Raw genomic sequence first — 23,975 nt, forward strand, 5'->3', positions numbered from 1 at the left:
CCTTAATTGTCACCAATCCCCAAAAGGAGACTTTAAAGAAAATGAAATCCATTTAACTATGTAGTCACTCTGGTTCTGCCATCCCTTGACTACTTTCTTGTCAAGTGAGAACCTTCAGGAATTGATTTTTCACAATAATGAGTACTTCTTTTTATCATCATGGAATCATTTTCTCATACCCCAGACACTAGTCTCCCATCCACAGGTTGAATTATAGTGGCAAATAATCTGAGTATTCTTAACATTCTGAATTGATCCCTGCCTGTAACACAGGAATTCCAATCTTCTTTGCATAGTCCTTCTAAATCAGAGATTGATTCATTCTTTGAATTCTTCATGTCACAAACATATTGGCCACCCACAAGGCCTAAGTCTTTCTCAGTATCCTCAATAGATATGGTAGTCCGCCAAGACTGGAGTTTATGGAAGACAGGCAGGTAGCATTAATGAACAGGGCCAGCCAGGAGGGGATCCTGGCAAACTGAAAACAAGGCTAAAAGATCGTGTCTTCATAATAGCCAGCTGTGGCTAGAAATTTCATTATTTTAAGAGAAGTTCAAAGGCCTACTTTAAAAAAAAAAGTGGAGTTTCTAACTTTCCAATATGGGCAGCTTGTTTGTAGTACATGAAACAAATACAAATGCATACCCTGTGTGTCATCTTTTTATGACCTCTGGTTCTAACCTAGGATGTTATGACCTCAGGGTTACTTAGGATATCATTCAGTTATACATGCAGTGTTCAAATAGAAATTCCTTTCTCTCCCATCTGGACAGTAAATTTTTTATTTGTTCCTCTGTGTTCTGAAAGACTGCTAAGCACAGATCAGCTTCTGCCCAGCTATATGGCATTGCAAGTGGGAAGCAGAGGAAGTCCAGTAAATAATCAAGGCTTAATTGCCGTATTTGGGCAGATGAGTAGGCTTTATGAGATATAGATTACTTGTTTGATTGTCATCTCCACATTGGTATCTACATTGTAAAAAGTTTCCAGTCTGTCTGAAGAGTCATTTATGGTTTGCAGGAAATCTCAACTCTTGATTGATTCTCAGCTCCTTTTTTTTAAGTGACTAGGTGGGGGTCATTTTTTGTTTGGGGGCTTTGGGGGTGTTGTGGGGTTTTTTTGACAATATATAACTTGGAAAACTCATGCAGTTAGAAGTAGTATTATTTGACTGGGTACATTACTATGAAGCCAGTCAAAGTTGGCCCTTGTCTAGTCAAAAAACAGAATTTGACATTCAGATGGTCTTAGAGGGACTGCTCTATTATTGTAATTCAAAATGCTTGTCCAAGCGAAATGAAGGCAATTCATATGTGACTTGGATTACAGAAGTGCAATGGGATCCTTTAGAAAATCATGGAGCCAGAAATGTGGCTCAGTTGTAGAGCACATGTTTGCCTGTATGAGGCCCTGGGTTCCATCCTGGCACCAAGGTTCCCTCACCCTAACACTGCTAGGTGTGGTCACCATAGCAGTTACAATAATGAAGATAATGTCACCTTTTGTGTTTCTGCTCATTGCTTCGAAACCCCATGGTCTTCTCTCTCTCTCTCTCTCTCTCTCTCTCTCTCTCTCTCTCTCTCTCTCTCTCTCTCTCTCTCTCTCTCTCTCTCTCTCTCTCTTTTGTTGTGGTGCAGGGATTGGCTGTGGAAGTAGAGTTGGGTGGGGCGAACTTCCTAAGTGCTCCCTAATTCAGCCAAGCAGACCAGAGGTTCAATGTGAGGGTCCAAGGATGCGGTACTGTTCAAGCCCTACAGTGCTAGAGACACCAAGACAACCTGGTAGTGCCAGAGGCCCTCTAGGTCACATCTGGGAGTGCTTGGTGGCTTCTAAGGATGCAGCCAGACCTACTCAGGCACACATAGTGCTGGAGATTCAACTAGGTTTAATAAAGGATACACCCTTATTAACCCCTGTACTGTGTCTCTGGCTCCTGAACTCCACAGTCTTTCAAGAAACACAAATTACTATGTGAACTCATGTGTCTGCTTGAACTTTTGATTCAGATGTGTGAAATGTGGTGCCAGAGAAGTGGTGTCCTCTGTGTGCACAGATGCTGAGGAGCAAAGCATGAATCTGGCAGAAGATTTTCCCCTTGGGATACTTACAACAAGGAAAAGATAGTCTGGTCTGGAATTTCTGTCTGCTTGCAAAATGAGAACATACCTGCAGAGTCTCCAAAGCAGATGCATTGTTAGCTTATGAAAAACCAATGAATGATACTTGTGTCATTCCATAAATGCAGCTAGTCACCCTGAGTCGGTATTAACCATTCAGACATAGGAAGCTCTTAGAAGCCAGCAGTAGGCCCATCCAGCGGATGGTTTTCCTCAGTGGACTCCCTGTCTCAGTGGTATCATTCAGAGAGGATTTGAATCAGTATCTTTTTTGGGAAATACTTCTGAGTAATGCATAAATTAAAAAGTCTAAATTAAGTAAGTGAGATCAGATGCCAGTAAAGAAAATTAAGGAGAGGTTGTGGGTGTAGAGTGAATCAGTAGGGCTGATATTTGGTGTAGCGGTTGGTGATGAGGATGGAAGGAAAGGAGTGGCTAGTAGTCAGCACCGAGGGCACATCTTGCTTTGGTACCACACAGCAAGCAGTCCATGGAAGGAGAACTGATTCCAGGAAATTCGGCGATTTAATGTTTGAATCTCTGACCCTAACACATCATTCCCTCTTATTTGGCAGTGGAAATCCTGACTGCTCGTCAGAAGAAAGCAGAAGAACTAAAGAGACTTACTGACCTAGCCAGTCAGATGGCAGAAATGCAGCTGGCCGAACTCAGGGCAGAAATTAAGGTCAGTTCTCAAATACACCAGCCCAAGCACTGAGCCCCATTATGTTTATTTCACATCCACAGAAAGTTGCTCTCTGAGGATCTAACATCATATAGCCAGCTCTCTTTCACAGGGTTGAAACAGAGGATACAGAAGGGTGAAGAACCACCAAATTGCTGTATTTAAGTATAATGTGGTTGAAGGGATATATTATTATAGAGGAAAGGTACAGGCCATTTTCTTAGTCACTCATCTAAAAAAATGTTTTCAACCGTGAATTATACCAGGATGAGGGTTACTACTTTCATTATATGTAATTTATGTGTATGTCTGTAAACATACCCACATATGAATGCTCACTAAGTCTGAGCATTGTGTAACAATTAAGACTTTGAAGAATGCATGGTATGTGGATGTTTCCTCCCAACAACTTTTTCTAGCTCAGTTGCTCTGTTCTCAGGGGTACATACCACACACAAATGTGTATTTTTCTGACTTATTCCATTGCAAGCAACAGAAATTGACTTTGTTGATATCAAGAAGGACTGGAATGAAAAGGGTATGCATGGAGCTCCCCAAAGCAGAGAGTGATCTCAAAAGTCCAGGCTACAGTTAGGTAAAAAACCAGGAACTGTAGGTGACTCTGATTACCAGACACTGGTGGAGCAGCTGTCCTTTGAGCAGAAGTCTCGGTTGCTGTTAGCTTTATAAGTAGGGCCATCACTTCGCTAGACATAAAACAGGTTGGAGAAAACAAGTGAACTTTTAGCTGCCTCCATTCTGATGAGGCAAAAGTGGGAGGTCCCCCAGGATAAGCCCCTCCTCAAAGGTCCCAAGAAGTCTTTCCCTTCTCACTTCCCTAGTCTTTGTTGCCTTCCATGTAGTCAAATGCAATAGTCTCCTAACTATTCTTTCTGCTCTCACCATATTCCTTCAACTTGGTCATTCCCTTGAGACAGGAATTAAATGCCCAGAGCAGATCTAGTTTCCCTCAACATGGAATATCCTTCCTATCAGTACCAAATTCACACTGGACTCCAGTAAATGTATTTTCCAGCTCCCATAATGTCCTCCTTAGAACAACCAGTAAGAAATACGAAGGGACCAGCTTCCAGGTCTGTTGAAATTAACCCGTCTTGCTAGTTTCACTTATATATATCAAAATTGGATTCATCATAAAATGGTCAACAGCACAGGCTGTGGGATGGAACAGCCCAGTTCTGAGATTTCCAGCACTCAGTTCTCTCCCTTTGAAATAGAGATAATAATAGTACTGATTTCATAATACTGTGATTAGATGAAGATGAAATTATCTGTAAAGAATTGGGTCCTTGTCTGGTAAGAATCTAATAATTTTCTTTTAATTTTCTAGTGCAGATGCTTTCTCTCCCACCACATTTCCCCCATACCTCAAGTAGGAAACTAATTCTTCCTCTTTGATTTTCCTAAAACACCTATACGTGCACCTGAACCTACACCTGTACCTATGTTGTTCTACCTGGCACTGTGGTAAGTGGTGTCTGCTTCCCTCACCACATGGTAAACCCCTCATGGAGGAACTAAGTCATAGTTATTTCTGTATTTCTGGCTCTGTCATCTGCACATGAGCTTTATTTTAAATGAATTCTCAAAACCTCTCTTTCATCATTCTTTAACAGCACTTGAAATTCCACCAGCCATGAGAAAGTTCTGAATCCCAACAGCTTTTGGATTTGCTGGCCCCTGAGGTAGCAAGGTGCCTAGAGAGGGTGACAAGTTTTTCTCTTAAGGATTATGACCTTAGACAACCACTGTCCAAGGTAACAACCCAGAAAACCACTGAGAGAGTGTGAAATGCTCACAGAGGCTGCCGGGCGCAGAACACATGGCAGACGTGCAGACACACATTTGTCAGTTTTGCAAGCCCAGGGGAAAACAGGGCCTCCACACGTTCCAGAACATGAAGGTGACCCTGCTCCTGGCATGTGAGAGCAGGCCTGGTGCACCGATGGAGCTGGACCATGCATCGGTGGCAGTGTGAATGAATCTGCTCGGGCCTCCACCAGCTCTGTAATTGTGTGATTCCTGTTTTCCTTCTCTTCCCTCCAGCACTTTGTCAGCGAGCGTAAATATGATGAAGAGCTCGGGAAAGCTGCCCGATTCTCCTGTGACATTGAACAGCTAAAGGCCCAAATCATGCTCTGCGGAGAAAGTGAGTTTTGCATACTTGCTAAATAATTCTGTGTGAGTCAGCTTGATGCTATTTGGAATGGATAACGGAAATGTCAGGTGCGCAGTCCCCCACTGGGGACTAAAGTGAGGTGTAAAGAGATTTAATGATCTAAGGTCATGACACAAGTCACTTGAAATGTCAAGGTTTGAACTTAGAGCCTTCAAATGCCACTGCCCATCAGTAAATCCCCAGGATTTATTAAACGGAACAGAACAGATCAACTAGTGTAGACCTTTTACAAAGTTTTCTTAGGCACTGCTGGATAAACTGCCTCTCCGATTTCAGACAGCCAGGTTGGACAGAGACCGGTTGCCCCGAGAGCAAGTCAGTTTAATAAATGGGGAACAATAGGCTGTTGTGCAGGGCCCGGCTGTTGCGTGTGTGCCTCTGCCTGAGTGAAGGCTGCAGATAATGAAAGACTTCACTCCAGCCATTAGCTTCCGGCTCCTTTCCTATTAAGCCTTAATTAGAGCAGCTAATGTGCAACCAAATTGCTGGATATTTCCCCCTCCTCCAGCCCACCCACCAGGTGGGAATGAGCCCTGAAGGGGCCTAGAGCATGTTTCCCCAAGGAAAAATGGACTGGGGGAGAGGGAGGATGTGGAATGAACAGCCTCCTCATCTGCCGAAAAAATTCTAAATTTGGCTGCATGGGTTTGGGTTCCTTTTTGTTTTTATGAGAATAAAAACACTAAACTTGATCTCAGAGATCAATTTAATCAGTTTAATCAATATTAAATCAATTTAATATTGAGAGAACAATATTAAATAGCACATTTCATGCTTTTGTGAAGCCTTCACATACTCTGCACATGGTATCTGCTATACAAATATCACATGTGAAATTAGAACTGCAGAGTATGACTCGCATGCATCTATCATAGATAGCATTTTGCTCCTGTCACCTCACAGTATCTTCGAGATGCGTTTCCACATTGATATATTTTAAGTGAGTGTCCCTTTAGTAATAATTGACATGACCACTCCACTTCTGGTAAACTTTGAGTGACTTCCACATTTTCACCACTGAAGGTGAAAACACTGTGAGCATCCTTGTTTACAGATCCTCCTTAGTGATCTGATTTTCAGATTATATTGGTTGCTAGTTATTTTTCCCCACTCTGTGCTCCCTCTAGTGTGAAAGTATCTACCAACTTGCCATCCCCCACCCGTAGCTTTTTTTAAAAAAGCAGGCAGTTCAGGCTGGAGATACAGTACAGCAGCTTGGGCATTTTGCCTTGTGCAAGGCTGACTCGGCACCCACAGGGTCCCCCGAGCTCTACCAGGCAGGGTCCCCGGGCACAGAGCCAGGAATAAGCTCTGAGCACCACCAGGTGTGGTACAAAAAAAAAAGTTTCGATTAAAAGGCAGGTGGCTCTTCCTCCCATTTGGGAATGTAACTCTTTCCTGGCCTGCCAGAAGATGAGGAGACCCTAATGCAGAGTGACTATTCTGAAGAGGAAGGAGCTGGGGATTAGGACTGGCTGGCACCTCTTTCCTCCAAAGCTCTTCACATGCCATCAAATCCCCCCTCCCCACATCACACGGCTGAACATGTCTGCCACAGTAGTTTTCCAAAGACTCTTCCTGCTCAGCTTTGCTGAGAGCACCTGGGCAGCCCGCAGTTACAGAACAGAAATAGTGGTCTCTGGGCTATACAAAGCTATAAACTCAGGAAACTGAATTTAGTGAGCACAGGAGCCAACTGGAACACCCACAATGGTGTTTGAACACCCCCCAAGATGCTGTCATACCTTACCTAGGAAAGTAAAGGGCCAGGGCTTCATCCCTGTCCTTTCCTTCTAATGTTCCGTGATCCCGACTAGTCACGCCTAATCCTCTAGGAGAACTTTGGGATTAAGTCTGATCCAACAGAGGTAGCAGAGAAAATTGCTTTTAAAAAATTGGTGACACTTTTAAAATTCAAAGGGTCTTGCTGTCCAGCCTGGCAGTGCAATTCTGATGAACTGCGAGAGGGAAATGAGGACTTTATCCTTGAATTGATTCTCACCAGCTCCGAGTCAGTGCAATCACACAGAAATCATCCCATCAAAACCCACCCCTTTCAAAACCAGCAGGAATTGGGGATAATAAACATTGAACAGGCCTGCCTGGGCCCACTGGGGACTAGTCTGATTAGCTGGCGATGACTTTAGCATTGGGATTGGTGTAGATCTGCAGCACGACCATGAAAAAATAAGGTTGATAAAAGGGCAGATAATGTAACTCTAAAGGAATAGAAAAGATGCTTTCAAGGCTAGTAGGTCTAGGCCTCTGGTTCGGTCAGAGACAGTTCGTGACCTGGGGCGATAAAACCCCAGTCCTGGGTTTGAAGAGCGTCACAGTGCTGACAGGCCAGTGTCCCTGCACCCACAGTCTCCCTGCTACTCTGCAGTAAGAACCAGCTTGGTTTGGGGCTGGAGAGATAGTACAGTGGGTAGGGGGTTTGCCTTGCATGTGGTCAATCCAGATTCAACCCCGGCATCCCACATGTCCCCTGAGCACCAACCAGGAATGATTCATGAATGCAGAGCCAAGAGTATTACCCCTGAGACAGACATAGAATGACTGCACTCATTTGTGGAATATAACGTAAAAGAATAGGAGATTAACACATAAGAATAATAGAGATAAGGGCCAGAAGGGTTGCTCCATGGCTTGGAAGCCAGCCTCACATGCTGGGGAAAATGGCAGCTGGGACAGAGAAGGGAACACTAAGTGAAATGATGCTTGGAGGGCTCACTCGGGATGGGAGATGCATGCTGAAAGTAGACTGTAGACCAAACATGATGGACCATTACTACCTATATTGCAAATCACAACACCCAAAGGGAGAGAGAGAGTAAAAGGGAATATGCCTGCCATAGAGACAAGTGGGGGTGGGGTGAGGGTGGTGGGAGGGATACTGGGAACATTGTAGATGGAGAATGGGCACTAGTGGAGGGATGGTACTTGATATTGTATGACTGAAACATAATCATGAAAATTTGTAAGTCTGTACTATATCTCACGGCGATTGATTTAAAATATATATATATATGATTTAAATATTGGATATGCCAAAAACAGTAACAATAAGTCTCTCAATGAGAGATGTTACTGGTGCCCACTCGAACAAATTGATGAGCAACGGGATGACAGTGACAGGATATATATATATATATAAGTTTACTAAAATCTCAGGGCTGGGGCAAATGGAGACACTACTGGCGCCTGCTCGAGTAAATCAATGATTAACGGGATGACAATGCTACAGTGACAGTGCTATATGAGTAACCCCTGAGCACTGTTGTGTGTGGCCCCCAACCAAAAAAAAAAAAAATTGACTGGGTCTTCAGGACCTTCAAAAAGGGTTTGGCGATGGAGCATGCAGGAGACTGTGCATTTTGGACAAAGATGGGGAATTCTTTTATATGTCTTCTTGACCTAAAGGGCGATATTAAAGTTGCTTCTATATGTCTTACTTTGTACAAATGCCTCCCACCGTTGGATGATTACCCCGTAATCACAGTTCAGTGATTCTCACAGCGGAAATTTGAGGGGACTTCTAAGCACCAAAGTGCCCTTTCAAATGACATCTTTCAAGAGAAAGTAACTTTTCTTAATTTTTTTTTTATAAAGCTTCTGCCAGTTTCTGCCTCTCCTAGTGGATTACCAAGGCACTGGTGTGCATGGCACTGCCCCTAATGCCTTTGCTCTCTGGTTGTAGTTACTCACCCAAAGAACAACTATTCCTCAAGAACTCCCTGCAGCTCCCTGCAGCCTCTGCTGAACACCCACCCAGCAGCCTCTGGGAAGCAGAGTAACTTTACCCGGAAATCAACCAGCCACAACAAGGCCTCCGAGGGGAAAGCAACCAACCCCAAGATGGTGAGCAGCCCACCCACCAGCACCGACACGGCTCACCAGGCCGGGCAGGCAAACAAGCAGGTAAGCCCGTCCAGGAGGCACCTGAGCCTGTGCCAGAGAAGAGAAACTACTTGTTTACAGGGGATGAAAACAACCATCTTAGCCCAGAGTTCCTGAGCGTCCCACAGAGCCTTTCACTGTCAGCCGCATCACCCGGCTGCTCCCAGGAGCCCTGGGAAGCCACACCTCAGAGGCTCCTCCAGCCCCCTCCAGTGGAGGAAGTGACCTTTGTATACCATCTTGAGTCCACGCAAAGACCCTGCACTTCTCATGCCCTTGAGGGCCACCTCCACCCTCAGTCCTGCTTGTCATGTGGACTTGAGAATAAGATTCAGAGCCTGACAATTAATACTGGTATTGAGAGGAAATGTAACACTAAGTGGGGGTTCTCAGTGGCCCCCCAACTACTCCCCGTGATAATCCACCCGGGTCTTGTAGGGCTGTGCCAGGACCACCAAGGTCACACCTAGTAGTCCTGGGAGAGGAGGCCATGTGCCAGGAATCGCCTCATACATGCAAGGCATGTGCTCTCTCCCTTGGAGCTATCTCCACAGCCCTGGCATTTATTTTTTAAGGTCATTTAATTCCCATTTATGTTTAGCTTAGAGACCAGAAATTTAAACTTCTTTCCCTGATCTTTCAGTAAGGAAACGACATCTTTTAATGATATTGCCAATTCCTCTCTATTCTGACCCCTAATAACAGGAGCTTCCAAGTCACCTCTTCTGCAACTGCTTCTCCACTGCAGCCTTAGGAAAGGATTTCCCCTTCCGTAGTTAGAGAATGAACAAGAGCAGGATTCAATGATGCAGAAGTAGTATTGGCTGTAAAAATACCTTTCCGTGATCTCTTAGCAAGCTAATTTGAGTGAAGGGACTCTGAGAAGAGGGACAGGGCAGGACAGATAGTACAATGGTGGACACTTGCCTTGTACTGCCAGGAGTGGTCCCTGTGCACAAGGCCAGAAGTAAGCCCTACACATGCACGGATGTGACCCAAATATAAAAATGAAAGCATCCCAAAGTATTATTTTTCTGTCAAGTTCTCTGTTGGATATTTTGGTGTTGGTCCATGAGAAGTTTTATTACGAATGATGCTGACAGGTATTTTCCTGATCCCGAATGTCTTCATGAACTTCTAAAAAGTACTTAAACCAGGAACATTTCATATATTCATGGGCAACATGTCATAAAGTCATAATCATATCTGGACATATCTTCACAGCTTTTGTCCTTTGTTCTTTATTAAATACTATATAATAGTATCTGAAATTCAGTCTGAGTGTCCCCTTTGATTTCCGTAAAAACAAAAAAGGCCAATATGTCAGGCCTCATATACTTTATATATTTTAGCAGCTCAATGGAGCAGAGCATGTGTAAGTTGATTTATATATCTAAGAAACTGTAGACCCAGTCAAAAAGGACATGTGTGTGCACTCCGTGTTTTAGAGCAGCAGGGCTGGAGCGATAGCACAGCGGGTAGGGCATTTCTCTTGCACACGGCCAACTCAGGTTCGATTCCCAGCATCCCATATGGTCCCCTGAGCACCTCCAGGAGTAATTCCTGAGTGCATGAGCCAGGAGTAACCCGTGTGCATTACTAAGTATGACCCAAATAGCAGGAAAAAAAAAGCAGCGTTTCCCACCTGGGTTATTCCAAGGAGGCCACAGCTGATAACCATGTATATGGAGGGGCCAGAGCATAAGACTCAGGAGGCAACAAGCAGGGGTGGGGGACACAGAAGGAAACAAGGTTGGAAGGAGGCCATGGTCAGAAAAAGCTTGATAAGCACTGGTCAGAGTCTAATCCTTTCCCAGACATGACGCTTCCTATAAGCAAGACCAAGGAAATGGGACTGCTCAGAGCCTAAACTCTTTCTTTCTGGAAAATGCTCCAAAAACTTAAAATTTTGGAATTCTGTTCCCAAATGTGTGCCTGCATTGTACCCTTGACCCATGCCCTGAATTACTAGGACAAGTCTGCCGTAAACCTATACCATCTGGTACCAGTGCACAAGTTAAGAAATTCAAAAAGTTGTTCGTGTTCATATAGCAACCTCCTTAGGAATCTTGAAACAACATGTGAAGTGTGTATGGCTCTACCATTTTCTAATTAGAGATCTTGGGCAAGTGTCTTAAACTCATTATCTTCATCCATAAGAGAGAACAGTTAGTAGCAGCTCTGTTAAAGGATGGCTATGCTGATCAGTGAAATGACACCTGGTAAATACACTGCTCACCACTGTCACTGAGTAATAAACATTGGTCACTGTTGACCGTATGGCACTCCAAAATCTTGGCTTTGTGTGGAGACAGACAAGCTAATCCTCAGCATTTTTCCTACTCACCATTTATTGGTTGCAGATTTGTTGAAGAAATGTTTCCTAGTATAATGCTTTAAAATGCATTGACTAAAAAACTGCCAAAAATCAGGGGAAGAAATACCTCTAAGAAAATGAAGGTCAATTCTGTCTCACCAAGATCTATCAGATACACCTCATCCCTGTGTTTGAAATATCTTCCTAAGATATTTCTGAACCATAAGATAATTGTTCTTAAATAAAATAGTAAAACTGCTTTAGGAAAGAAAAATTACAGGATTCTACTTTTTTCTTCCTGTATGTAATTAGAATTCATGTGCATAGTTTACTCAGAATATCACCAAAATTTTCATGATGGAGAATCATCATTACCTGCCTCTATGTTGCCTTTCATTCTGATATGTTTTACTCATACTTTGGGGTTTTATTTAGCCTGGTTGTTGAATTGTCTTACACTTCTCTTTCAGCATCAATAATTTTCTTGGTGTTCCATTTACAAGACAGTCTGCTTCTCTTTTGAGATTGAGGATTTTATCAGCTTCACCTCCATAGCACTCGTCATACTCTTCTGGGTTAAAATAATATACCAGCAGCTTAGTGATCTAACTTCCCTAAAGTCTTTTGGCTTCATCAGTGTTATATTGGCCTTTTCTCACACCTCTCTGTCCTTTCTTTTTTTTTTTTGATAGAATGGATCTTCCAGCCAAAGAAGAAGATTTAATTCACAGTACCACAACAACAGGATAAATGGGTCCGCCAAGCCCCAAGGTGGTGGTAATGAAGCTGATCCAATGGCAAAGACCAACAACCGCCATGAACATAGAAGACCACCCCACAACGGCTTCCGGCCCAAAAACAAAGGCAGTGCCAAAAATCAAGAGGCATCATTGGGAACCAAGACCCCTGAGGCACTGGCCCATTCAGAGAAGCCACAGCGGCGCAGACAGCATGCTGCAGACAACTCAGAAGCAAGGCCTTTCCGGGGCAACATGGCCAGGGTTTCCCAGTGCAATCTCTGCCCCACAAGAATAGAAGTTTCCACAGAGGCCACGGTTCTCTCTGTCCCAGCTGTGACGTTGGTGGCCTAAGCTAGGGGAGAAAAGGAAGAAAAAGTAGTTTTCACTCGGTTTTGGTTCCCTGCCCAAGGTGCTGACCCAATTCGCTGCCAAAAGAGAGTCAATCCGAATATCCAAACCCTGTCTGGTTGTGTCATCCTCTCTTAATCATTTTTACTAATTCTAATAATCAGCTCTAGCTTGCTTCATAACTTCCATGGCTTTGCTTGATCTGTTGATGCTTTTTCTCATCAAGATGTTGCAGCATTTTAGCCAGGCAATATTTACTCATTTGTTAGGTAAAATCAAGATGTGGCTAAAGATCAGAGGCTCAGTAGTAGCCTATGTTGTAGCAGTGCTGTCAGTCCATTGATTGTCTTTAGAGAGTTAATGTTGAAAAAAAGTAATTCTTATTGATCAGACAAACATGATCTGCCGAAGACACATGCGCTTTTGTAGAACTTAACATCTGGTGTTTTTCTGGAAAAATATATATATACATATATTGCTTTATTTGAAACAAATTAAAATATGCTGCATTTGACACTTGGCTTGTTTCTTTTATTGATGTTCAACTTACTCTTGAGTGGTCCTTGCAGTCTTTGCAGGTACTGTTAGACTCGAGAGATTTGCATAGAGTACTGCTTCTCCTGGGACAAATTTTCTTTCAGAAAAAGTAAGTTCCAGACCATTACCCACATACAAAGGAATACACACCCTAATCTTGCTAAACTCCATGTAATCTTTAAGAAGCTTGGGTTCTACTCACATACACATCAGCTCAGCCTTGCTTAAAACAATGAAGAGAATGGAATAGTTCAGTGATAGAAAAATCCAGCATCCAAAGATGCCTTCAGTCCAATTTGATCAAGACTATTGCTCTTTTCCCCAGATTCGCTTAGTTTTCCCTCCTTAAGGATGATGTTATACTCAGAATGGTGGCATATGGCCACTTTAAGGTTAAAGCCCATCCTCCACCATGTCTGGAAGAAGCATCTCTCTAGGCAGCACCACATGGAGAAAGGGGCTTCCTGGGGGATCCGAGCAAAGCTGTTGCATGTCATTGGTCCCGAGTTCTGGTTTCCACTAGGCTTGTCACTAAACCAGTCATCTAAGTGGGAAAGGAGCAGCAGCTGAGATGTGTTAAGTACACAGACCAGTCAGCGTTCAACCTGGGAGTTAAGATGTGGCCAGCAGCACAGAACACAGAATGCTGTTGCCTCTGTGCAAACTAAGGAGGCAAAACCTCAAATAGCCCCCAAACAATTCTCCTTTGCAAGGCAGCTAATGGGGGCACTTGCTCCCATCGAACTTCTGTGTGTCCTACAGGTGGTTGGGCCTCTTAAAAGACAAGTGCTTATATTCAGCTCAATATTAAGACTTTTTTTGACCACCCAGGTTCATTGGTTCTCTGAGCAGCTGAGCCTGCTGGCCACCTAAGCATAAATTTCTTTTGCCAAGGGCAAGAGGATGTTTGCTCACACTCTAGAGCTTTCTGAGGTCCCTCAGTGTACCCAAAGATTTAATAGGAGTTTTAAATGTTAAGTCACATTCTGAGAAGGAAGGAAGAGTTGTTGGTTCAAATAAGAAAGATAAATGTTCAGGACTATCATCCTCGTGTACTCCATCTGAGACCCAGAATTTTATATTCTACTAGGCAGAAGGACTTTGCACAAATCTTATGTAGCAAGATTTGGCTCATCACTGAAAAATGTCATTGGGTATGTGACCGTTTTAAAGATGAGTCAAATAATTCTTGCAGCAAAAAAAAAAAAAAGAAAAAACAGCAGCTTGGCTGGGTCAGAAGCACAGCTGCCTTTTGTCGGGGTTGGCCCGTGCTAGCTTCAACCTTGACTCACTCACATTGCATTGTGGGATAAGAAAGCTCAAAGGCATTCCTCAGCACATAGCAAATGTTTCCAGGTCATTGGAAAGTTTGGGGTTTTTTTAATGCTAAAAAATATTTAGAACTGCTTACATTTTCTCCCTTGATTTTTCCCTTTTTGTATATCCTAGGCATGTGAGCATTTACTAACTTGTATTTTTGGAATTTCAATATTTTGGTGCCAGGGTCAGACCATTCAGTCACTACATTACATATATTCCTCTGTTCTTGTGGAACCATTGGTGTGAAACTTGAGAGCTGGGTGGAATGCAGTTCTTTTGAAATGTTTTAAACTCCTTTTAAAAAATCACATACTCTGAGAGCTTTATCATCGTTGTCTAATGCACAATAGCTAAAGAATAGATTTTCTCCCTTAAGGAATTCTTTAGTAAAGTCTAAAACATTTAAATGCCCATGAAAATTGAAAAACTTTAAAATTCGCCTACATTTTATGAAGACTCCATCTGTGCAAGATTCAAACCTCCCTGTTGGGCTCCCAGTTACATTCCAAATTTCTGTTTCATTTGAGAGAATCTCTATAAACCCATCTCTGTCCTGTTGAGCCTGTCCTACAGATGCTGAATACAGCAGGGCTCAGACAGTTAAGCACAAATCAGTTTCAAATTTACCCCTAATAAGGCCTTACCTGTGTCTGGGGGGAAAGAATACCTAGAAGTACACCATATGCAATTTAAAACTCACCTCACAAGAGGTTCAATTCTGCTATCTTCAGACATTCTAGTTAAATTTTCTTAGGGACACTAAATGAGCTTAATGGAAAATGTTGCCAGACCTAAAAGCAACCTGCAGGGATTTTGCCGAAGTAAGAGATTTGGGGATTCTGACTGTCTGAAAACCTATCTTTAAATTGCAATCGCCATTTAACCTTGTAAAGAGGGTGTTTAGGACAGAAGCAGTTCTTCTGGAGGGGAGGGGGTATATTGTTATTTGTGGAGTTCAGTGTGCCTAGTCAGCAAATGGTTAGGGAGAAGCCTGAATTAAACAGCAACTTAGCTTTTTGTTTTTGTTTTTAAGAAAATGTGTTCCGATTTATTTTCCCCATTTTTCTAGTTTATATTTATTATCTTTAGGGATAGCTTTGTATCCATTGTCATATTTATTTTGACATTGTGATATTGCTATAATTGTGATATTGCTACACTTTGATTTTTTCCTCTTTTTTTGATTAGTTTATTTTTTAAATTGAATCACCATGAGATATCATCATCATCATCATCATCATCATCATCATCATCATCATCATCCCGTTGATCGTCAATTTTCTCAAGCGGTCTCATAACATCTCCATTCATCCTAGCCCTAAGATTTTAGAAGCCTCTCTTTACTCGTCCTTCCCAATGGTGCTGCATTGGAGGCTCTTTCAGGGTCAGGGGAATGAGACCCATCATTGTTACTGTTTTTTGGCATATGAATACGCCACAGAGAGCTTGCCAGGCTCTGCCATGCGGGCAGGAAACTCTTGGTAGCTTGCCAGGTTCTCCGAGAGGGAGAACTAGGCTATAAGAGATCGCATGAGCTTCCGGGAGCTTGGTTTTATAGTCTATGGATGTTGGCCGTTGATGGGATTACACAGTCCCAAAATTGTTCAGCACCTTTGACCAAGAACTGCCTCCTATATCTCACACTGCCTGTTGAAGGCGCCCTCTTGTGGTCAAAGAAGCTGAGTGTTTCCTTGCTCCGCAGATAAATGGTGACAGTTCCTATAAAATAAGGCATGGTGCTTTTTCTGTTTTATTTAACCACACTTGCTTCAGAGATCATACCAAAACTTCAGGCAGAGGCGATCAAAGACTCCAGATTACCCCCAAGTACCAATAAACAAACAAAAGAATGCCAGTCATTTGCTCCCACATTTCTTAGCAAACTGTAAAATAGCAAAAGACAACAGTCAACATTAACTTGATAGTCTAACATGTTTCTCCAATATTTTTCTGAAAGTCTTAGAACAACTTAACTTCTCTAAGTTGCTGAGAAAAAAATCTAAATCCCAGGTAATCCATTACCTTGGAATGAAGCACCACTGCAATCCCTTACATGCTATTAGGAATTTTTTTTCATATTTTTGTTTTTTCCAACAAGACTCTATAAATCCTAAGGAATTTTTCTGTTTATTCTTAGTGTCAGAAAGCCAAGTGCCATATATACTTACTGAGACTACTCAAGAAATTCGATGATCAATAGGATGATGATGATATACAAACACATATACATATGTGTGTACATATACACATATATATACATATATACACATTACAACAACTGAGAACTTTCATAGAAAAGTGTAAAAAGCACTTATTATAAAGAAAAGAAAGAGACCATTTTTTCATCTCCAGATACTTCTGTTGAACTAGACTAATCTAATTCTAGCCTTCTGTGGAAGCACACGCTTTCCGTAAGTGATCATTTTTATGTACCAGGCCAAATCAAACATCATCATCTGCCAAGACCTGATGCACAGTAGGCATTTAATACTAAGAGCAGATGTGAATGACCAAGCCTATAAAATTGTTGCCTCCAAATGGTTTGTGCAAAATAACCCAGGAAGTCAATTCTAGAGGAGACAGGAAGATCTCAGGAGCTCAAATTCCCACCAGGTGGCACCCGTCTGGATTTGCCTTCCCAACCCCAGTGCCCCACATTTGAGTAGTTGTAAGCTATTTATTTCTAAATAGTCATTACTTGTGTGTAAATGAGGCTAGTAATTCTAACCAAGGCTTACGATAAGAACGGAACAAGGCTAATATTTACAAATTCCTCTGGCACTTTGTATGAGTCAGATTCCATAGGCAGTTAACCACAGAATAATGAATGGAGAGGTAGACGTGGGTGCACGGGGGAGGGGGGGAGAGAGAGAGAGAGAGAGAGAGAGAGAGAGAGAGAGAGAGAGAGCATGGAGAGAGAGAGAAGAAAGGAGCAGTTAGTTCTAGAACAGAAGCAATGGAATCAAGGAAGGGACAGCTTTGTCCCACCACCCCATCCCATCACACAAACTCTCATACCTCACTCCCAAAAGAGAGATCTAGCCCTTGTTAGGGAGGGTGTGGCTGTAACTCATTGGAGGGACAGAAACATACTGGTAAGCAAGTGCCCACTCACAGGGGCCCTGGGAACGTGTGGAGCTTCCTTCCTTCAGTGGAGCTGGCTCCCTCTCCCTCTCCAGGGGGTCCTACCCCAGGGGTGCCATTGAGCTCTCCAGAGCATCAGCTAAGCTCCCCAGGAGGCAGTCTGCAGAGAGGGTTTCCATTGAATTGCTTAGGGACCAATGTGGAGACTCCCTAAACTGAAAGCTGCCACAGAAATCAGCCTAGATCAGCCTGGAGACTTGATAAGGGGTGATATAGTGCGTAGTCCAATGCAACATCACAGGTGCAGAGCCAGGGGGTGGCCCGGTGAGCAAGAGAAAGCCCAGAAAAAAACCCTCCCACCACAAGCTGACAGAACCAGTTATAGGACTGCATAGGGCTGAGAAGCTTCCATGAGAAAGCAGCCTTTGGCGGCCAATCACTGCACACCTTCAAAGACACTGGAAGGCATCAGAGAAACCTTACATGGCACTTCAAAGACCGTCACTGGGAATGGTGAGGGACTTACCAACACCCGTGCTTGTGAAATGAGGCTTCTGAGGTAGCTGCATCAAAGGGTTGGGGTACTCAAGAGATGCAGACTCAGACCTGAAGGTCTTAAAAGAGCACATCTTAGTTGCAATGAGGAAGTGGCTTGGTCAGAACAGCAAACACAAATGTTCCCAGTACCAAATCTGGCCCAGAAAGGTAAGTGTGAACACAGAGGAGAGATGCCTCCATTGACATGCCCAGATCTCCTGCCTTTGTCAGCTTGCGGCCCCTCAGTTCCCAGAGCACACCCCTGCCTGTGACACAGCTGCAACATTCTCTCCCCCATCCACAGATCTCAGTGAGGAACTGGCTTTGTTGAAATGAGGTTCCCACTCCCAACTAAAGCAGTGGTTCTTAACCAGGGGCAACAAATTTGGTGCCAACCCTCACTCCAAGGGGACATATGGCAAAGACTAGAGACATGTTGATGGCACTTGAGGAGGGGGTACAGGCCAGAGCTCCTCCTCAACATTGTACAGTACATGGGACCATCACACACACTCACACACACACATACACACACACTCACATCAGCACCACAGATTTTTCACTGCGGATAAAGTCTTCCCTACTGAAGAGGAAATTTTCCTCCCCATCTGAGTTCCTCTCTGTCAAGAAATCAGACTAAGGGCTGGAGAGATAGTACAGTGAGTAAGGCACTTGAATTGCATACAGTTTACCTGGGTTCAATTCCTGGCACCCCATATGTGGCCCCTAACCCACCAAGAGTGAGCCCTGAACCCTTCTACACTGCTGGTGGGAATGCCGGCTAGTTCAGCCCTTTTGGAAAACAGTATGGACGATTCTCAGAAAACTAGAGGTTGAGCTCCCATTTGACCCAGCAATACCACTGCTGGGAATATATCCCAGAGAGGCAAAAAAGTACAATCGAAACAACATCTGCACATGTATGTTCATCGCAGCACTGTTTACAATTGCCAGAATCTGGAAAAAACCCGAATGCTCCAGAACGGATGACTGGTTGAGGAAACTTTGGTACATCTATACAATGGAATACTATGCAGCTGTTAGAAAAAAGGAGGTCAAGAATTTTGTAGTAAAGTGGATGGGCATGAAAAGTTTCATGCTGAGTGAAATGAGTCAGAAAGAGAGAGACAGACATAGAAAGATTGCTCTCATCTATGGCATATAGAATAACAGAGTGGGAGACTAACACCCAAGAACTGTAGAAATAAGTACCAGGAGGTTGACTCCATGGCTTCGAGGCTGGCCTCACGTTCCGGGGAAAGGTCAACTCAGAGAAGCGATCACCAACTACATTGTAGTCGAAGGCCATGTGGGGGAAGGGAGTTGCGGGCTGAATGAGGGCTAGAGACTGAGCACAGCGGCCACTCAACACCTTTATTGCAAACCACAACAGCTAATTAGAGAGAGAGAACAGAAGGGAATGCCTTGCCACAGTGGCAGGGTGGGGTGGGGGGGAGATGGGATTGGGGAGGGTGGGAGGGACGCTGGGTTTACGGGTGGTGGAGAATGGGCACCGGTGAAGGGATGGGTTCCCGAACTTTGTATGAGGGAAGTATAAGCACAAAAGTGTATAAATCTGTAACTGTACCCTCACGGTGATTCTCTAATTAAAAATAAATAAATTTAAAAATTAAAAAAAAAAAAAGACTGAGCCCTGAGTACAGAGCCAGGAGGAAGCCCCCAGCACAACCTGGTGTGGCCCCAAAACAAAAACAAACAAGAAATCAGACAAACATCAGATTAGTAGGAGAACAAGAGCATACTGAACACCACAATTTGAGTGTGCATAGTTCCAAGTTCTAAAGTAAATAGGACAAATAAGTGTTTTTGTTTTACACTAAGAAACGGCAGAGGGTGCCTGTCACTACAAGGAGAAAGGACAGTGACCTGGGAGACGATAATCAGATGCTCTGTAACTAGATGTTTGCCCCACCATATAGCTTGTTTTTTTTCTCATAAAAGGGTTATTTCTGGAGATGTTCCTCAATCTGAACAACAGCCACTGCTTTCATTCTTCTAGAAGTCAAAGGTGTGGGAAACAGTTTCTGCTGAAACCTGTAGGGCCTCAACTCAGGTTAGCTCAGTGAAACCCACATGCAAACAGCGCACATTTGGGCTGGTTTGTGCTTACTATCTTAGCACAGCCCATCCTCTGGAGGTGAGGGATTTGGATAAAGGGAACCGTGACAAGCAAGTACAGGTGGTTCTGTTTCCCAGATATCCTGGGTTCTTGTCTCAATCTCGGTTACCAAATCTGGGTTGTTTGCCCCTGCCAGTTTCTAAATATGTGATTTCTGCTGTTTATGGTCTATACATATACATAGAAATTAAGCTCCCCACTGTTTATAATAGCCAGAATCTGGAAAAGAACCAAGTGCCCGAGAACAGACGACTAGTTAAAAACCTTTGGTACATCTACACAATGGAATACTATGCAGCTGTTAGAAAGAATGAAGTCATGAAATTTGCATATAAGTGGATCAACATGGAGAATACCATGTTAAGTGAAATGAGTCTGAAAGAGAGTGACAGACATAGAAAGATTGCACTTATTTGTGGAATATAAAGTAACAGAATGTGAGACTTACACTCAAGAATAGTAGAGATGTGTACCAGGAGGATTGCTCCATGGCTTGGAAGTCGGCCTTATATGCTGGGGGAAAAGGCAGCTCAGATAAAGGGACCACCAAGTAAAGGGTGCTTGGAGGGCCCGCTCAGGATGGGAGATGTGAGCTGAAAGTAGACTATAGACTGAACATGATGTCCACTCAATACCTATATTGAAAACAACACTCCAAAGGAGAGCAAAAAGGAATGCCCTGCCATAGATGCAGTGTGGGGTGAGGAGGAAGAGGTGGGGATGGTGGGAGGGATACTGGAGAATGGGAACTGGTGGAGGGATAGGTACTCGATCATTGTATGACTAAAACGTAAGCACGAAAGTTTGTAAGTCTATAACTGTACCTCACAATTATTCATCACTGTATCACTGTATCACTGTCATCCCGTTGTTCATTGTTCGTCGATTTACTCGAGCAGGCACCAGTAACGTCTCTATTACACTCAGCCCTGAGATCTTAGCAGCCTCCTTTACTCATCTTTCCCAACGATTGGAGGCTCTTTCAGGGTAAGGGGAATGAGACCTATCGTTACTATTTTTGGCATATCGAATACGCCACAGGTAGCTTGCCAGGCTCTGCCGTGTGGGTGGAATACTCTTGGTAGCTTGCCAGGCTCTCCAAGAGGTATGTATGTATCTTTTACTGTATTTGAGATATGAATACGCCACAGGAAGCGTGCCAGGCTCTCCTATGCAGGCAATAGACTCTCGGTAGCTTGTCAGGTTCTCCAAGAGGAAGAACTAGGCTATTAGATATTCCGCAGCCGCATTAGGTTCCTCTGCCAGTTCCTTCATGCGTGAGGCTCGTATGAAAGTGTGGAGAGTGGCCTTGAGCATGGCTGTGGCTGGGTTCCGGAGGTCTTCAACTGTCAAGGCTCTGCTCGGGGTGGGGAGGGAAATACAACCCGTCCCCTCCGAGGGGCACCAGTGAAGACAGCCAGGAGTGGGGGCAAGAGACTCTGCATTGCTGTCTTGCGGGAGCTTGGTTTTTGCAGTAGACAGTGATTCATATAAAAATAAATCAGAAATTAAGCTCCCATGTCTTCCAAACCAAAAATTCAAGAACATATTCTTGAAAGTTCTTGAAAGAGCTGAATCAGAACTTACAAAATTTTAAGAAACCTTGCAAAGAAAGTAATATTTGCCATTTTCCCTCAACTCCAGCAAATAGACAATGTTTTTCCTGTACATAATATATACTCTGTGTAAGACAACATTTAAGCCTCAGGCCCCCAAATTCACACCTATAGTTGAAGAGGATATTACTAATGTAATGAGGGCTTTGGAACAAGAAAAAAGAAAAGTATGAAAAGCAATATTGTAAGTTGTTTAACTAGTAGGGCAAAATCCTGACAATTTCTGTAAAATTGTAACATTTTACAGAATTGTAAAATTCTGCTCAGCTTCACCACAGTCTACATCAGGAATCAACCTAGCTAACAAATGGGAAATGTAGAGGTTGTCTCAGACAACCATGTGGACAAAAAAAAATGAACTTTTCTGGAAGGCTGGAAGCCAGCCAAGTGGGACATGAGGCTGATGGAACCACAAGTGGAAAAGGTCCCTTGGAAGTGTACCAACAACTGAATTCTGGAAACAGGAAATTCTGAAACTATTGGAAACAAACTTCAAACTTCTTTCTGTTAGCTATCCATGATGTTTCCCTTGGGACTGTACTGCATGCTTGCACTCCTGCCTCCTAACTGCAGCCTGTGAAAAAGAGTCACTTACCCACCCTACACTCACTGAGAAATGTTCAAAAGTTTTTATGGAAGAGTTGTAGCCTAGGGAAAACTGACAGTATTTTCCATAATTAAAATGTTAACTAAGAAATTCACATAGGTAAATCATTTGAAAATACATTTGATTTGCTAAATAGAAGCTCTTCCACTTCCTTTTTCAATTTCATGCTTCCTACTTAGTGTCTTACCAACCTCCTACCAAAATGTCTCTTTTAGCTATTCAGAGAAATTGTAGGTAATCCTTTCTAAGGCAAACTCATATTCATATAATTGTTAGCATTCTTCACCTTATGAAACAGTTTAGCTGTCACAAGTCTCTGTGTACATTCAAAATGCTAATTAAATCAATAATTTTTTCTGAACAATTTCTCACGTAAAGTCAGAAATACGTGTATGTTAATTCTGTCTGGAAAAAAAATCAAGGTGCAGCTGTATAACAGTTTCACTGTACCTAACCTTAAACTAGAATTAAGTCAATATATTTTCCCACGTTAGCATCTGCTAAGGAAGCAATCAGATTCCATCTATGAAAGAGAAAGAAATTGCATCAGCAATTCTAGCAGGAAAGCAGGAAGAAACCAAATTGCTTTTTTGTCTTTCTCTGGTGAATATGGATCTACCATCGACCTAAGATCTTGTGCTGTGTCTCTGAGATATTTGAAACAACTCAAGGTAGTGTATGACTCTTATGATCAATACTGGTAGTAACTGTGGTTTGTGGCAATAACACCACACTAAAGATCCAAACAAGAACCCCCTTAACAGAATAAAGTCTGCAAGAGTAAAAATTAATTTCTGCATCTGCCTGAATGTAGCTCTCAGATACATTTTCCAAAAGAATTAGAGGCCAGGGGTTGTCCCCAGCTGTTTATAAAAACACTGAATGTCTCTACATAATATATACTCAGGGGTGAAGGGCATTCCTCTTGAATAAGAGATAGACATGTAACCTCAATGTTTCCCCGCTATCTAAAAGTAAATATTTTCCATCAATTATCAGCCAAAATAGCCTAAATTGAAAGTCATAATCATTACCATGAACATTTTTGAGCTCCCGGTCAAATAAACTACCATAGTACACTAAATAACAGATAAGACCTAAATTAGCTCTAGCGTAGAGTAAAGGAGGAATGATATGATGAAAGCATGGCCTGTGTAATTTTCTGGGGAAGAAGCATGGTAGGGCCACTCTCTGATGGACAGTGTGTTGGCTCTATGATGGCACAGCAACAACACTAGAATCACAGCAAATTTGGTAGGACAGTTGCATAGAAGCCCATCAAGATCACTGAGCAAAAACAGTAATATAAAAGGCTTAACTAGCACCAACCAAACCCAGTAAATCCTCAATAATTTCAGTAACACAATTGTGAGATAGAACAATGATCACAAATTGACTTTTATTGCCCTACGTTTTGATAATTCCATTTGCCTTTGTGTTGTAACAAACAATATGAAGTAAATTTGTGCCTACTAAGGGGACAGGATGGGGTGATGGAAGGTCACAGTGGTGATGGGATTGGCATTGGAACATTCAATGACTGAAACAACTGTATTGTCAACAACTTGGCAAATCATGTTATAATAATTTTTTTTTAAGGAAAAAAGAGAAAGTGTTGAGTTGAACTTTTGAAAAGTGAAGAATAATTGTACATTAATATCTGGTTGCTCAAGTCATTTAAATAAGCAAATACATGCTTTTAATCTATTTCCTTTTCCTAGCATTTCCCTTGGGATCATAGAGATGCTATGTCATTCTGCAAATTCAAACTACAAAACTGAAATGTTTGGTGGTTGTAATTACCATACAGCATGAGTTTCTTGA

The 23,975-nt window shown here is 42.8% G+C and overlaps 1 protein-coding gene across 6 annotated transcripts in view; it reads left to right on the forward strand.

The window, feature by feature from the left end:
• The window catches only part of SPATS2L (spermatogenesis associated serine rich 2 like), a 202,974-nt gene extending 190,150 nt beyond the window's left edge, over positions 1 to 12,824 (forward strand). For all 6 annotated transcript variants that reach the window (XM_055122610.1, XM_055122607.1, XM_055122608.1 and 3 more), the window contains 4 exons: positions 2,696 to 2,805; positions 4,873 to 4,975; positions 8,706 to 8,926; positions 11,915 to 12,824. In XM_055122610.1, coding sequence (XP_054978585.1) covers positions 2,696 to 2,805; positions 4,873 to 4,975; positions 8,706 to 8,926; positions 11,915 to 12,313 — 833 coding nt within the window. In that variant the 3' untranslated portion in view covers positions 12,314 to 12,824. The remainder of the gene's footprint in view (positions 1 to 2,695; positions 2,806 to 4,872; positions 4,976 to 8,705; positions 8,927 to 11,914) is intronic.
• Positions 12,825 to 23,975: the final 11,151 nt, after the last annotated feature.

The sequence above is a fragment of the Sorex araneus genome, chromosome X, assembly GCF_027595985.1.
Source record: "Sorex araneus isolate mSorAra2 chromosome X, mSorAra2.pri, whole genome shotgun sequence".
NCBI classification, from domain to species: Eukaryota; Metazoa; Chordata; class Mammalia; order Eulipotyphla; family Soricidae; genus Sorex; species Sorex araneus.